Source organism: Oncorhynchus keta, chromosome 11 (assembly GCF_023373465.1).
Source record: "Oncorhynchus keta strain PuntledgeMale-10-30-2019 chromosome 11, Oket_V2, whole genome shotgun sequence".
Lineage (NCBI taxonomy): Eukaryota > Metazoa > Chordata > Actinopteri > Salmoniformes > Salmonidae > Oncorhynchus > Oncorhynchus keta.
The window spans coordinates 40,027,381-40,043,926 of NC_068431.1; the positions used below are offsets into that span (position 1 = coordinate 40,027,381).

General features: G+C 40.0%; 1 protein-coding gene across 2 annotated transcripts in view; it reads left to right on the forward strand.

Annotated features, from left to right (window-relative positions):
* Nucleotides 1-16,546, forward strand: part of LOC118390262 (moesin-like) — a 33,747-nt gene continuing 17,201 nt past the window's right edge. The window contains exons 1-2 of one of the 2 annotated variants that reach the window (XM_035780646.2): nt 1-283; nt 13,817-13,900. In XM_035780646.2, coding sequence (XP_035636539.1) covers nt 272-283; nt 13,817-13,900 — 96 coding nt within the window. In that variant the 5' untranslated portion in view covers nt 1-271. Of the gene's footprint in view, nt 284-13,816; nt 13,901-16,546 lie in introns of those variants that run through there. The other variant, XM_035780647.2, reaches the window with a different exon arrangement.

The following is a 16,546-nucleotide window of genomic DNA, read 5'->3' on the forward strand; positions in this document are numbered from 1 at the left end:
TCATTGCGTTGGGTGTGGTTTTTCAGTCACAGTGCTATTAGCAGGAAATCGAGCTCTGGACCACGACTTTGAGGCGAAACAAAGAAATAGTCAAATACGAGTAGCCTTCTTTAGGTTGTGGGAAAAGTTTGAAATCAAAGATAAACTGAACGTGACTGAGGCTATTTCAGATATTTCAGCACCTTATCTAATGGACACACGTTTTAGTTGACTCCATTGTTGCCATCATCCAATTCCTGACATCAGTGATTTAAGACCGAGAACTGCAAAAATGCCAAAGACTGTGAGTATTTTTTTTTTGTGTTTGTGAACAGTTTATTTCCAACGTTCACATATACATAGACGTTATTTAAAACGCCACTCTGGTCAAAATGTATTCCGGTCTTGTTAAGTCGAGAAAGATAATTTAGCCCATGATACAAGGTCAAATGTTTGGATTGACTACACTATATGTTTTCATAAGCATCTATTCGACGCAATAAACTAAATGAGGATACTGAATTTGTCTGACTTTGTATCCTAAAGTAGCCTAGGGCTATAGGTCCGAAAAGGTTTCGCGCGCATCAAATGAATGAAACGTTTATTGTCTATATCGCTGTTACCTATATTTTTCCTGCAGATTCTCCAAAACTTTTTTTATTAACGATTTCAATGAATTGATAGCTTATAATGTTGCCCAAAGTTATATTTTGTTGACCTATGTTTGTGTCAATTCTATTAACCGTTATTTTGTGTCAAACTATGCGCTATCGACTTCCCCCCCTTCCTGGAACGTGATTGGCTTCCGAATGAACTTTAAAAGAAGTTGAATGGCGCTTTGTTGTATTCATATCAACTCTATCCCTGTTCGTAAACAATTATGTTAGACATTTTGTACGGTTATTATTCATATCAACGCGGCCAATTAGTTTGGGGTTTTGTTTGCTGTGGGTTTACCGGAGGTTCCCATTCGTTGACGATGTTTTTCTTTGTGGTACCCAGTAGTACAACATCTAGCCTGACAGATGCACTCTTCAACAGTGAACTCCTATGGTAGTCTGTCCTATAGGATTGCTATTGAATGATGCAGGTCAGGTCACATGCAATCTGCTCTATCAAAATGTAGTCTATACAGAATCTAAAAGTACTTAAAGTTTGATCTATGGCAAACCATACGTTTACCAGGCCTGTGTATTAGGTTTTTCCTACATAGCCCAGCCCAGGGAAATGTAGTTCAATGTAGAATCCACTGAATCAGTTCTATTGATGTTACATTGCACTGCATCTGTAATTTATATAATTTATACATTATCTTTAACCAATTATTTACATCAAATTAGGAACATTGAATATGCCATTCTGTGTAGCATCATAGCATAGGCCTACTACATGATTCACAAGACAGAAAAGTAAGACATCAGGATTTGTAAAAAAATCACTGCGATCAAATGCGCCTCAGGTAATGACAGTAAGTGCAGTGTTGTGACATTTACCTTTTAAGACTTTTAACTCATGAGAAGATTATAGTTTTATAAATGGTTTATCTTTGCATTTGTATTAACATGTCTTTTCACACCAGTCATTCATGTGTCCCTCTACCATTAGTGTAGGCTTTGCTTCTTTTGGCATTGTTACAGTTTCCCAAGGAACTGTAATCTAGTGACTCAAGGTTTCTGAAATTACGTCAGTTCCTTTTTAGCTATTTCCTGGCCTGCAGTCTCTTGACTGCCACTGAAAGCCTTATTTGGTGTTTCACAGCACAGACTCCCCCTTCTCCGCCCTGCACAACTGCAACTGCATGGTTCCTCAGCCATCATCCTCAGCACTTGAGAGTTGTTCCATGTAATTTCAGCAAACCATGACGCCCACCATCTCAGATTGTTCTGAAATTGCTTCTGTAGTTAGAAACAGATAAGATTGGCATTCCTGCAACATTATTTATTGCATTATTTACCATAACTTTAAGGTAGTTTATGGTCCCCGAATTGGCCCTTTTAACCATATCAGTCCCGATACCCCAGCAAAACCCAGGCTTTTCATTTATCTGCAGCCCTTATATTTAGCCTCACAATTAAGTGTTTTACCATTTTCTTTCTAGGACAGCCAGGTTTTTTATATTTTTATATTTTATTTAACCATTATTTAACTAGACAAGTCAGTTAAGAACAAATTCTTTATTTAGAATGACAGCCTACCAAAAGGCGAAAGGCCTCCTGCTGGGGAGGGGGCTGGGATTAAAGATACAAATAAATATAATTAAAATATGGGACAACACAACACTACATAAAGAGAGACCTAAGATGACAACACAACATGGCAGCAGCACAACATGGTAGCAGCACAAAACAGGGAACAAACATTGTTAGGCACAGACAACAGCACAAAGTGCAAGAAGGTAGAGACAACAATACATCACGCAAAGCAGCCACAACTTTCAGTAAGAGTGTCCATGATTGAGTCTTTGAATTAAGAGATTGAGATAAGATTGGGTTACTAGTAGAACGCAAAGCAATTTGACATTAGAAGTTGGCAGACCAGTTGGGTCATGGTCTGCCAAAGCAAGAACCTGATAAAAATACATTAATATGAATGCTGTAAGTACAGAACTTGTTTGCTCAGTGGGAAATGAATATCCAACTAGTCAGTGACAACTGTGTGGAGTTTGACAGCAACTATGTGAGTTTATTACAGTAATATGACACTGTCCTGAGATTTCCTATGGTGTTCTATGTAGAAGAACCCCTTACCTTGTAATAATTATTGTGTAGCTTGTGAGCGTCATAGAGCAAAGTTGTTACACGTGCGTGTTCGTGAGAGTCTCAGCTTTTCATAGATAGCGTAATAGTTTTTAGCTCAGACTCAACAGACATTTTTGTAAAAAAAAGACCCCGCCCCGGGCCCCTTCGGGATCAGCCCTTGTCTCACAAACACCTCTCTATCTCATCCCCCAATGGATACAGAAGAAAAAGACGAATCCAATTGTACAACCAATAAGTCTGTAGCTCAAACACACAATGTTTAAAAGTGGTTAAACGTCTTAAATCACACCCGCACAACAGTGGGATTCATTGGGTTAATTTATAGGATTCCCATAATATTTAAGAATTATAGTACCCAACATGCGATTTGGATCAAACTTGTTGCTGGTCTTTTGTGTTTATTAAATGGAACACAACATTTTCTTTGCGATTTTGGGTAGAAAACAAATAGCTTTTGCTAATGATACAAATAAATTGTGTAGTCATCCTCACAAGTCAAGCCAGTTCTCCATGAAAACATTTTAGTTCCTCCATGAAACCATCACCAGATTCACAGGGAATACATTACATAAGATGAAGACCAATCCTTCAAGCCGCAGCTGTATACTATTTGTTAGACATAGCGAACTGATACTGTATACTGGTTGTTGTGGAGGGTTTGGCATGTGGTGTGGTGTGTCCGGGGTTGGTTTTTGGTAATTTTATTGGCTTCTTCAAGTCTTATTCATAGTTGAGAATCAGATGTTAGGTACTATATTTACTTAAGATTACTTAAGAATCCTATAAATTAAAAGGACAATTTGAGTGCAAATAGAGGTGCACTGATATTTAAATTTTGGCCGATATCCAATATTTTCCTTGACAAAAAAAATGATGCCGATAACCGATATTTACAATTTTAGCAGCCTTTTAAGCATTCTAGTACAGTTAAATAGTTAACACACACACATGGACACAGCGGCCTAAGGCACTGCATCTCAGTGCAAGACACGTCACTACAGTCCCTGGTTTGAATCCAGGTTGTATAACATCCGGCCGTGATTGGGAGTCCCATAGTGCGGCGCATAATTGGCCCAGCGTTGTCCGGGCCGTCATTGTAAGTAAGAATTTGGTCTTAACTGACTTGCCTAGTCAAATAAAGTTTACACACACCCACCACACTGACCAAAAAGTTATTTTGTTGGCATTTACGTATGTCCCCATTACCAGTAAAACATAATCAAAACCTATTTCTTTCACTTACTTGCTGTGCTGTTTCGTTGTTCATTTGTTCAGTTGTTTCATTCTCAACCAGGATTTCTATGGAATGCCATTTGGGTCATTGCATGTCAAAAAAGATACACGTCAAATAACACAATTTGACGTGTCAAATAATGCAACATCTGTTTCAGTGGCTATAGTTATCTAGCTAACTATTTAGCTAGGTGACATCATCTAAAATAACCCTAGTTTATAAGACAGTTCTTATTTGATTAATGGTGGTCGGGACCCATATGTGAAGCTAGCCACAATAAGGATTAGACACAATAGTGGACTTCAAAATAAAAGTATGGCATAATTCTACTATTTGTATTAATTTGCATTACTGTCAATGACACTTTTACTTGGAAGGCAAACCGCAAATTCCACTGTTGTGCCTAATCCTAATTGTGGCTAGCTTCACAACACATAACCTGGTGCAGTCGAGCCTCACTAGCCAGATGAAGCTAACTGGCTGCTTATAACGTTAGCTTTGGGAAACAGACTTAAGTTGCTGACCAGCTATTTATTTTCATGAACTGAAGTTCAATTTCAATAGGCTAACAAAAAGTGGGAACCTAGCTAATACTTACTCAAGGATTCCTAAATAGTTGCTAAAAATAATAAAAATGACTGCAGGTTCTACTGGTCATTGTTTTCAGGCTGGTTGTATTGGTGTTAGCTAGGTACCAAGCTAGTTGCGGTTGAACAAACTATTCTTTATTACCAACAGGGTATTGTAAACACATCGTGGCCTGTATTTGCTTGTTTACAGACTTTTTTTGTACAGCTTTGACAGTGCTACAGTATCTTCTTTGACACACAAAGACCCAAACGGCATTCCGTAGTGTGTATGTCGTGAAGCTAATAGCAGTGATGCCATTACTGTGTATCTCCGGTAGGGCAACATCTGAAAAAAGCGCACTTGGTAGTGTGTACCGGTGCTCGACCAGTCGGCAAAAGCCAAAATCGCCCACGACAGAGAAAGGTTGATTGTCAAGGGCAATATCTTGGCTTTAATGGGTTTCGCCTTTGAGTTGTCTTGCTGAAATTTTGTTACTCTTTCAAATGACTGCTCGATCCACAGAGCAGACATTGTGGGCTAGTTTAGGAATGCTGTGTTGCACGTATAGCGCAACATTTTACGTGTCGTCATTACGTCATGTACCTAAGTTATATAGGTAAGCACGTCATGACATCTGTTTTGCACATCGGGGTGTTAAACTAGACATCAGCCGATACCGATGTTGGCATTTTTAGCTAATACCGGCCGATTCCGATATGTTCACTGATATACCGTGCATCCCTAGGTTCAAATCAATTATCTTAATTTCTCAGAGATTAAATTATATTTTAATAAAATGCTAATCTTATTTGTCTCTAACTACAGAAACGATTTCAGCACAATCTGAAATGGTTGGTGTCAAGCCTCTTTCTTGTGCTTTTTGATGTGGAATGACCCTTGATGTTTTTAAGCACTTCTACAGGTCACCCCATGTCAGAAACCAAATTGATTCCTGTCTCGTTAACAGATTACCCAGATAATGTTATAGTACATATGTTATAATATGCTATTTTACATCAAATAAAACATATTATTACATTCACAATACCCTTTCATCAATAAAAAGTTACTTGCACTCTGGTTAACTTTCCTTTTGATGTACCTTTAGACTCTATAACTCTACACACCACTAAGAAATGTGTTGGTATTCTATGAGGTTGCTTTTCTTCAGAAATATGATATTCTAATCAACAGCCATTTCTACTTCTTACTGTCCATGAAGTGAACTACTATATTGACTTGAGTATAATTGTGTTAGCTGAAAAGTGTTAGTTCTTCATAAACAACAAACAACAGAAACAAATGAAGTGGAAAGGCCAGTGCTATGTAAGAAAGGGATTAAGCAGCTCTGTAAATGCACATAGCAGAGTTGAGATTAACAATTTGTAATAAACTAAGCCACAGGCGGTAGAGTGTGAAAGGCAGAAATTATGCAAACCTTTGGGGGCTTTAGCCCGTAAATGGAGAGTAACTGTGTGGCAGGTCTGAAACGTCTCTCCCCGGCTGCAGAAATCCAACCAGTGAGTTGTCTTTTGTTGTTTGTTTTTGTGTTTTTTTGTTGATTTAGATGTAGTTTTGTTTCTAACAAACCTCATGTTTTACATAGGATCTCACCCTCGGTTAGCATAAAGCACTCCAGTATTTCTTAGTAAGTGAACAATAATGATTCTGATAATGACCTTATCAATATGTGCTGGAGTAGTTGCTTTTAAGTTGTTTGAATACACAGGAGATGTCTGTGATTCATGAACCTGTTTTGAAAAAAGGATAAGTCATAGTACAGTGAGTTTAACTAACTTGAATCTAATAGACTCACACATTCAACCTGAAAAATATCTACATAATGGAAAATGTATTGATTCTGTAAAATTGACTTTAGTGGTAGTTTAGAACATGTTTGCTCTATGGAGAAGAGAGGTAATAGTTTGAGGCTAACCTAAATCTCAGAATTTTGTGGAATTAGAGTGAGCTTTTAGCTGCTACTTTGTGAATGGTTAAAATGCACCCCCAAACAGATAAAAGTATATGTTACCAAGAGTCTAACCACATAGTATTGTATAGGGATTATCCATCAGTTCCTGATTTCCACATATTTAGGATTTTTAAAATCTTCTTTGAAGTTAATTTGTTTGTATTTCAATCATCATATCAATTAAATATTTGGCTTTTTGGCTTTGCCGAATTGAAAAAGACAGATGTCTCGAGGAGACAGTTAAAGGAGGAGGCATTCCGAAATGTTGGAAATATATATAGTTTTTTCTTCTGGTGATTGGAGTCCCAGTTTATAATAATTTGCTGTCATAAAGTGTGCATACTTTACTGAAATACAGTCTATAGCTAAGGTTTGTTATAGCTTTGTTTTCTGCTCAGTATGATCAAACTCCCTTTACAAGACAGAAAAGGCATTGAATGTTCCGAAGGGCAAAAAGGAAACATTAACATGTATCCTTGGTCCTGTTACGATGAGTGATGTTTTGCTGCTGTTCTAATAATAGTGTGTGAGAAGTTTTCTGAACTCTGGCCATGCGAGACACACCCTTACCGGGCAGAACTGCACATACTTAGTTCCTTTTTCATGTGAGAGATGAACTATTTTTACCCAGAAAAGTCACTTCTTAACAATGACTGGCAGCCAAGAACCTGTTGGCCTGAACTACACAATGAAATTATGTCTAATCAGTAGGCTATGTCATGTTAAGCAGTCTGTCTAGTTGGCTGGGAAAATAGACAGTATAGTGTATGATTTAGGTGATTCATCATATCATTAATACAAATCCATTTTTAACATAGTGACAGAGACACAATGTAGGCCTTAAATGCAATCTACTTTCATCAATGTTTTACTGGATCTTGTTGGGCAATGAACACAGTTCAAAGAATCACTGAAGTTAGATTCAACTCACATTTGTGGTGTGACTCAGTTCATAGTTTATACCGTAAAATAAATGGCTATGATAATAGATCGTTTTAGGCCCTAACTTGTTTACAAATATAAATTATCACTCATGGAATAGCCTTGTATCTTTATCATGGTGAAATATTTCCCAGTGCTCTGCAAATGCACTTAAAAATTAATTTCACTGGCAAATGTTATGTTCATGTTGCCAAGACATGGATAGAGGAAATTATGAAACATCATCAGCTAACCACTCCATAGAAAACTGGGCTCTGACTTTGTCAGAAATACAGTTGTTTTATTCATCTCTCCCCCTACAAAGTTAGGTAAAACCTTTATGAGAAATGTGTCCCAGATATTGTTAAATCATACATTTTAAGAAAACAAGGAATTCAAATATGCACTGTTGAAGTAGAGTTGTATTTGTTTGAAAACCAACCATGTCAAGGGTTTGTACTATTCACTTGTAGATGGCTGAATGTGTCTGGGTCCTAGTTAATTCCTGCTCCTACAGACCTTGGCCCAGTCACAGCTCTACTATACAGCCCTCTTGTCTGTGTGACGCCGCCAGGCCTCATTCCAGCCAAAGCTTTACCCTCTCCAGCTCCCTGCTCTATCCCACCGGCCCGCCGGTGATGACAGGAAGTGGCAGGGTGACAAGTGGCCTGACCAGCAAATCGGGGCCTGCTGACACAGAGGGGAAAGAACGCAGCCCTAATCAGCCACACAACTGGAAAATAAGGCATGTTGTTGTGGCTCAGCTCAGGCGTACTGTCCCCCCCACACACACACACACTGAAATACAGGCTGGCTGATTGTGCATTTACATTTTTGAGAGGAAAGAGAACATGGAGCCTTGTCAATATAGCTGTATTAATCACTCTCACAGCATAGGAAATACGTTTAGGGTACACAGCAGGAGAAAGCTTGTATACCATAAAAGAGACATAAGACAGGCAGCTTACACACCTTTTTTGCATTCCTTTTATGGGCATACTGGCTATAAGTATTGCTGTGAGTGTTGTGCCATGATGTACAGTGCATTCGGAAAGTATTCAGACCCCTTTACTTTTTCCACCTTTTGTTACGTTACAGCCTTATTCTAAAGTGGATTCCAAAAAATCCTCGTACATTTACACACAGTACCCCATAATGTCAAAGCAAAAACAGGTTTTTAGACATTTTTGATAATGTATTACAAATAAAAAAACGGCTTATGCTATGAGACTCGAAATTGAGCTCCGGTGCATCCTGTTTCCATTGATCATCATTGAGATGTTTCTACAACTTGATTGGAGTCCACCTGTGGTAAATTCAATTGATTGGTCATGACTTGGAAAGGCACCAACCTGTCTATAGAAGGTCCCACAGTTGACAGTGCATGTCAGACCAAAAACCAAGCCATGAGGTCGAAGGAATTGTCTGTAGGGCTCCGAGACAGGATTGTGTCGAGGCACAGATCTTGGGGAAGGGGTATCAATAAATGTCTACAGCATTGAAGGTCCCCAAGAACACTGGCCTCAATCATTCTTAAATTAAAGAAGCTTGGAACAACCAAGACTCTTCCTAGAGCTGGCCGCCCGACCAAACTGAGCAATCGGGGGAGAAGAGCCTTGGTCAGGGAGGTGACCAAGAACCTGATGGTCACTCTGACAGAGCTCCAGAGTTCCTCTGAGGAGATGGGAGAACCTTCCAGAATGACAACCATCTCTGCAGCACTCCACCAATCAGGCCTTCATGGTAGAGTGGCCAGACCGAAGCCACTCCTCATTAAAAAGCACATGACAGCCCGCTTGGAGTTTGCCAAAAGGCACCTAAAGGATTCTCAGACCATGAGAAACAATATTCTCTGGTCTGATGAAACCAAGAATGAACTTTTTGGCCTGAATGCCAAGCGTCACATCTAGAGAGAACCTGGCACCATCCTTACGGTGAAGCATGGTGGTGGCAGCATCATGCTGTGGGGATGTTTTTCAGTGGCAGTGACTGGGAGACTAGTCAGAATCGAGGGAAGATCAACGGGGCAAAGTACAGAGAGATCCTTGATAAAAACTTGTTCCAGAGCGCTCAGGACCTCCGACTGTGGCAAAGGTTCACCTTCCAACAGGACAATGACCCTAAGCACACATCCAAGACAACAGGAGTGGCAAGACAGGAGTGGCTTGGGACAAGTCTCTGAATGTACTTGAGTGGCCCATCCAAAGCCTGGACTTGAACCCGATCGAAAATCTCTGGAGAGACCTGAAAATAGCTGTGCTGCGACACTCCCCATCCAACCTGACAGAGCTTGAGAGGATCTGCAGAGAATAATGGGAGGAACTCCAAAAATACATGTGTGCCAAGTTTGTAGTGTCATACCCAAGAAGACTCGAGGCTGTAATCGCTGTCAAATGTGCTACAAAGTACTGAGTAAAGGGTCTAAATACTTACAGTACCAGTCAAAAGTTTGGACACACCTACTCATTCAAGGGTTTTTCTTTATTCATTCTATTTTCTACAATAGAAAATATTGAAGACATCAAAACTATGAAATAACACAAATGGAATCATTTATTAACCAACACAAGTGTTTAACAAATCAAAATATATATTTTTTTGAGATTCTTCAAGCCATTCTTCAAGCCACCCTTTGCCTCGATGACAGCTTTGCACACTCTTGGCATTCTCTCAACCAGCTTCATGAGGAATTTTTTTCCAACAGTCTTGAAGGAGTTCCCACATATGCTGAGCACTTGTTGGCTGCTTTTCCTTCACTCTGCGGTCCAACTCATCCCAAACCATCTCAATTAAGTTTAGGTTGGGTGATTGTGAAGGCCAGGTCATCTGATGCAGCACTCCATCACTCTCCTTATTGGTCAAATAGCCCTTACACAGACTGGAGTTGTGTTTTGGGTCATTGTCCTGTTGAAAAACAAATGATAGTCCCACTATGCACAAACCAGGTGGGATGGTGTATCACTGCAGAATGCTGTGGTCGCCATGCTGGTTAAGTGTGCCTTGAATTCTAAATAAATCACAGACAGTGTCACCAGCAAGGCACCCCACACCATCACACCTCCTCCATGCTTCACGTGGGAACCACACCACACTACTCGCAATCTGAGGTGCAGTTAACTCTAATGAACTTGTCCTCTGCAGCAGAGGTAACTCTGGGTCTTCCTTTCTTGTGGCTGTCCTCATGAGCGGCAGTTTCATCATAGCGCTTGATGGTTTTTGCGACTGCACTTGAAGAAACTTTCAAAGTTCCTGAAATGTTCCGTATTGACTGACATTCATGTCTTAAAGTAATGATGGACTGTCATTTCTCTTTGCTTATTTGAGCTGTTTTTGCCTTAATATTGACTTGTTCTTTTACCAAATAGGGCTATCTTCTGTATACCACACCTACCTTGTCAGAACACAAGTGATTGGCTCTAAAGCATTAAGAAGGAAAGAAATTCCACAAATGAACTTTTAACAAACCACACCTGTTAATTGAAATGCATTCCAGGTGACTACCTCATGAACCTCAGTATTCCTGAGTGGCGCAGCGGTCTAAGGCAAGAGGTGCAAGAGGCGTCACTATAGTCCCTTGTTGGATTCCAGGCTGTATCACATCCGGCCGTGATTGAGAGTCCTGTAGGGCGGTGCAAAATTGGCCCTGCGTCGTCTGGGTTTGGCCGGGGTAGGCCGTCATTGTAAATAAGAATTTGTTCTTAATTTAACTGACTTGTCTAGATAAATTAAGGTTTTAAAAAAAGTTGGTTGAGAATATGCCAAGTGTGTGCAAAGCTGTCATCAAGGCAAAGGGTGGCAACTTTGAAAATCCTCAAATATAAAATATATTTTGATTTGTCTACCACTTTTTTGGTTACTACATGATTCCATATGTGTTATTTCATAGTTTTGATGATTTCCATTTTTTATATACAGTATATTTGAAAAAAATAATTACTGTGGTATTTTGCTTTGCTTTGGGGTATTGTATCATTATGCGGTATTGTATGTATTATGTATGTATTATGCGGTATTGTACATTTTTTAATACATTTTTGAGTAAGGCTGTAACGTAACAACATTTTGAAAAAGTCAAAATTTCTGCATACTTTCCAAATGCACTGTAATTGTCTGGACTGAGGTATCTTTGATGGCTAACTCATCAGGTTTTGTATACCTGCTTTTATATGAATCATTCTTCAATCAATTTGTTCATTTTTAAAATTCCAGTTTTTGGTATCATGATTAAGATAACCCAATAATAGTATATGTGTTGAATAACCCAAAGCTAGTATATGCAAATGTTTTTCTGTACATGAGCAGTTACTTTGCTCATTTATATGAATCTGTAGATAGTCTTTCATCATGTGTTTCAACATTCCAGAGGTAAAAACCAAGTCTTTAAATAGGCTACTATTCCTTATAACACTTGTGTAATTACAAAAATGGTAGAGCTTGCTGTTGCAAAAAATGTCATATTATTACTGTGTTACTGCACAGGTATTAGAGCAACGTTTTATCATAATCACATATTAGCCTACAGTAAATGTCGAAAGAGGGCAGAACCGTGAGCTAGAGAGCTATCCTCTTTGCATGCATGTACGTGTGTGTGGGTGTTAAAAAATCTAAAAGAGAAATTGTGCTGGTGTGATCACTGAGCACAAGTGATCTCTGAGAGGCAGGCAGGCAGGCAAGCAGAAATGTGATGAATTACAGGATGCAGTCTCAGTGAGCTGCATGTTGGGTGGCTCTCCCTCGCCTTGCGAGGCACAGCTACCAGAGGATGTGGTTACTTCCTGTAGTGGAGCAGCTTAGTAGAGAAAGAGAGCTGGGGGAAAACATGTCCCCTTAGTACGCTAAAACCAAAAACGTTTTTCTGCTGCAGCTACTCATTCAGAGAGGTATACTCAGTGGCTAAACTTTCATTTGACACAGTGCCAGTATAGAAGCTATATAGAGATTGTTTTATCTTCTGTGTAAAATCTTCTCCCAATAAATTCTGTTCAGTGTTCTGTTATCAAATTTCTGTTAGTGGACTAGTTTTAATGCATCATTAAGAGAAGACTGATATATTTTCCCTTTGGTTTCTGTGGAGTCAGTGTGACTCTTTTTCTAATATAAGCTGATAATACCTCCCTCAGTAGGTTTCCTGACATTATTATTATAACATTTTGGGGGGGTTTGAGGCTGATTAATAATTTTAGTCCCCAAGTGCAATCGCCTCTCTCCATTGCCTTTGAAACATTGTTATTGTCTAGTTATTGCCTCTCTAGTGAGTAAGGGAGTGTAAATTAACATGCAAAGAGTATTTAATGGAATAGTATGAACATGAAAAAAGTATCTTGAATTAAAGACAAAAATGTTTCACACTGCTTTGATAAAAGTTGTGGTTGAATATCAGCCTAAATCGTTGTATAAAATCAAATCAATTTATAAAGCCCTTCTTACATCAGCTGATATCTCAAAGTGCTGTACAGAAACCCAGCCTAAAACCCCAAACAGCAAGCAATGCAGGTGTAGAAGCACGGTGGCTAGAAAAAATTCCCTAGAAATGCCAGAACCTAGGAAGAAACCTAGAGAGGAACCAGGCTATGTGGGGTGGCCAGTCCTCTTCTGGCTGTGCCGGGTGGAGATTATAACAGAACATGGCCAAAATGTTCATAGATGACCAACAGGGCCACTGTGGCCCCATCCGACGATACACCCGGACAGGGCAAAACAGGCAGGATATAACCCCACCCACTTTGCCAAAGCACAGCCCCCACACCACTAGAGGGATATCTGTATTATGTATTATGGTTGCATTATGGCTTTTGGTTACCGCCGTCAAAGTAGTATTTGGAACCTAACTGATGTACTATGATGCATTAGCTGCCTGCTCATTAATCTGTTCCACTGTGATATTTTGGACACCATTTATTCTGAAACGATGTGTATCCACCCTGCTATAACTGTAAATCTTCAAGAGATGTTATAAGTTACTCTGTCAAAATGTTTAATCAAAAATAGTTATTGTGAAGTTAGTGTGCTTATTCTCCTGGCCCTGTATTGTCATGTAGGTCCACTCCTGACCTGCTGTGAAAAGCCTAATGCCTGGGGTCATAGGCAGATGATGGTTCATGCTAATGCCTATAAGGCCCATTCCCCATTGATCAATCAAAAAATTACTTTTGTATTTGCATAAATCACTGTAAGGAACTCTATAACAGTCTCTATAATGTCGATTGATTCTCATCAATCTCAAGTTCTCAATCGGAGGCATCACATTTATAAGCAAATTTGTTGTAATTCAGTTAAACCATCACATGTAAAAAAATATATATATATCTTTTTTTATTTTGACTGAATTCATTGGTTGTCAGTCATAGCGTACTAACTCAATTATTTTGGTTTCCTCAACAGATTAGTGTGCGAGTTACCACAATGGATGCAGAGTTGGAGTTTGCCATCCAGGCCAACACAACGGGAAAGCAACTCTTTGACCAGGTAAGAAAATTGCTTGCTCTACTGAAACAAGGCAAATTACATGTTCTTGCTGTGCTTTCATTCATTGCCAATCAGTGTAAATTGCAAGCAGGGGAATGGATGCCCAGTTGTGGGACTGGAGTGGAGGGTCTATTTTAAGAGGATCTCTCACTGTTCCTTTTATTGAGTCAAGCTGTGCTCTATGGCGTAGGCTCTTGTCTCTCTTCAGCTGCAGACAGAGTGTTAGTCATAGAATCCACTGGCAGCACAAAGGACCTCCATTTCCAAGACAATAAAGGCACGCTTTGTCCTGTTAACTTTTCATTTGCACTTGCTTTCCAAGTGGGCAGAGTAATTTCCCCTGGTGAACATGTGCTCGCTCATTGAAATTACACCATTAGAAATACACTACATGACCAGAAGTATGTGGACACCTGCTCGTCCAACATCTCATTCCAAAATCATGGGCATTAATATGGTCCCCTATTTTATTTATTTGTATTTTTTATTTAACCTTTAACTTTGCAATTCAGTTAACAACAAATTCTTATTTTACATTACAGTACACCCTTTGCAGCTGTAACAGCCTCCACTCTTTTGGGAAGGCTTTCCACTAGATGTTGGAACATTGCTGCAGGGACTTGCTTCCATTCAGCCACGAGAATTAGTGTCACGCCTAGGGTTGCACATTTTGGGGAATATTCAGAGGTGGGAACTTTCCGTGGGAATTAATGGGAATGTATGGGAAGTAACGGGAATATATGGGAATATATGCAAATGCATATCAATATATTGAATGATCCCCAATGATCCATTGTATCTCCCAAAAACGTTGTAAAAAATCTGTTAAATGATAGTCTAGAAACTAAAGCTTTGGTTGTCTTCCTCTCATGTCTTCTCCCAAGAGGTGGACCTCTTCAATCTCCAGCTCTTGAACACCAGACTCTAAAAAAGGTCTCATGTTCAATGTCACTTTCCAACCTTGCTAAGGATGGCTCGTTGTCAGGCTCAAAAAGCCTCAAATTTGCCTGGATGGCCCTCAATTTTTCAGCCCTTGTATTGGTCAGCCTGTTGTGTGCTTTGGTGTGTGTGTTCCCAAACAAGCACCAGTTGCGCTCTGAGGCAGCTGATGTTGGTGGGATTTGGAGGATGAATGGAGGCAACAGGAGAAAGAGCCTCAGATCCACAAAGTCGCCTCCACCAGGTGGCAGATGAGATATGTTGGCACGACTGCCATATTGCATCTTCATCACAAAGCCATTGCTTGGAAGTGTACTTCTCCAGACATCCAGGTCAAGGTGGCGAGACACCGTAGTGATGACACCATAGGCCTTGTTGATTTCTGCACCAGACAGGATGCTCTTGCCAGCATACTTGGGGTCCAACATGTACGCTGTGGCGTGTATGGGCTTCAGGCAGAAGTCTTCACGCTTTTTGATGTATTTCAGAACTGCAGTTTCCTCTGCTTGGAGCAACAGTGGGCAGGGCACTACGGATTTCTTCTCTTACATCTGCAAGCAGATTCTGAACATCAGACAGGATGGCATTGTCTCCCTCAATCCATGCAATGGCTACTGCTATATATTTCAGGAGTTTCAGGCTGCTTACCACTCTCTCCCAAAATACATAATCCAGGAAGATCCTCTTGATGGGGCTGTCTATATCGGCCATTTCTTGGAGAGACTCCTTCCCCTCCAGGAGAATGTCAAACATGATGACAACACCACCCAAACGGATATTGCTGGGCAGCTTCAGTGTGGTGCTCTTATTCTTCTCACTTTGCTTGGTGACCTGTTGGAAAGGTGGCATCCTATGACGGTGCCACGTTGAAAGTCACCAAGCTCTTCAGTAAGGCCATTCTTCTGCCAATGGTTGTCTATGGAGATTGCATGGCTTTGTGCTCAATTGTATAAACCTTCCAGCAACGGATGTGGCTGAAATGGCCAAATCCAATCATTTGAAGTGGTGTCCATATACTTTAGTATATATATTGTACATCGTGATTCTAAACTGCCTTGACTGAGGTTTAGTGATGGTGTGATGTGCAGGCAGTGGTGGTGTGTATAAACATTGTCTTCTTAATGGGAAACACCCCTACCAGGCTGTTGACACAACAAATGTAAACACAGCAGATGTTTCTTGAAGGCATTCAGTTGTACAACTGACTAGGTATCCCCCTTTCCCTTTCCTTTCTCCAAGGAATTTAATGCATGAGTGGTTATCAGTCCCTAACCGTCTCAAACTTTTCTGCCGTGCCTGTTTGTGTGAGGAGAGGAGAGGTTTTGATCCCACTAGTTTTACAGTGGCTCTCTCAGACAGAAATATGTCATGGCTGTATGGCAGGCCAGCCTGGCCTCAGAGAATGTCTGTATTGTTTTAGCAGAAAGGCCAGACTCTTGAATCACTCCCAAGGCATCCATCACCAATGTTATTACGGCTGTTGTGTCATCCCTATTTCACTTCATGATTATAATCACATAGATTTTTTTGTTTCTTTTATATTTATTATTATAGATTTTTAAATTAAGTGTGGACTTTGCTGTCCTGGCATATCTGTGTCAGGACGGCCCACAGACCCCTCCCTGTAAGTGGCAGTTGGTGTAGTGGGCAATCTGGGCAGAGGACTAGATGACTCCCTCCACAGCCATTAGATAAGAGTTTCCACTG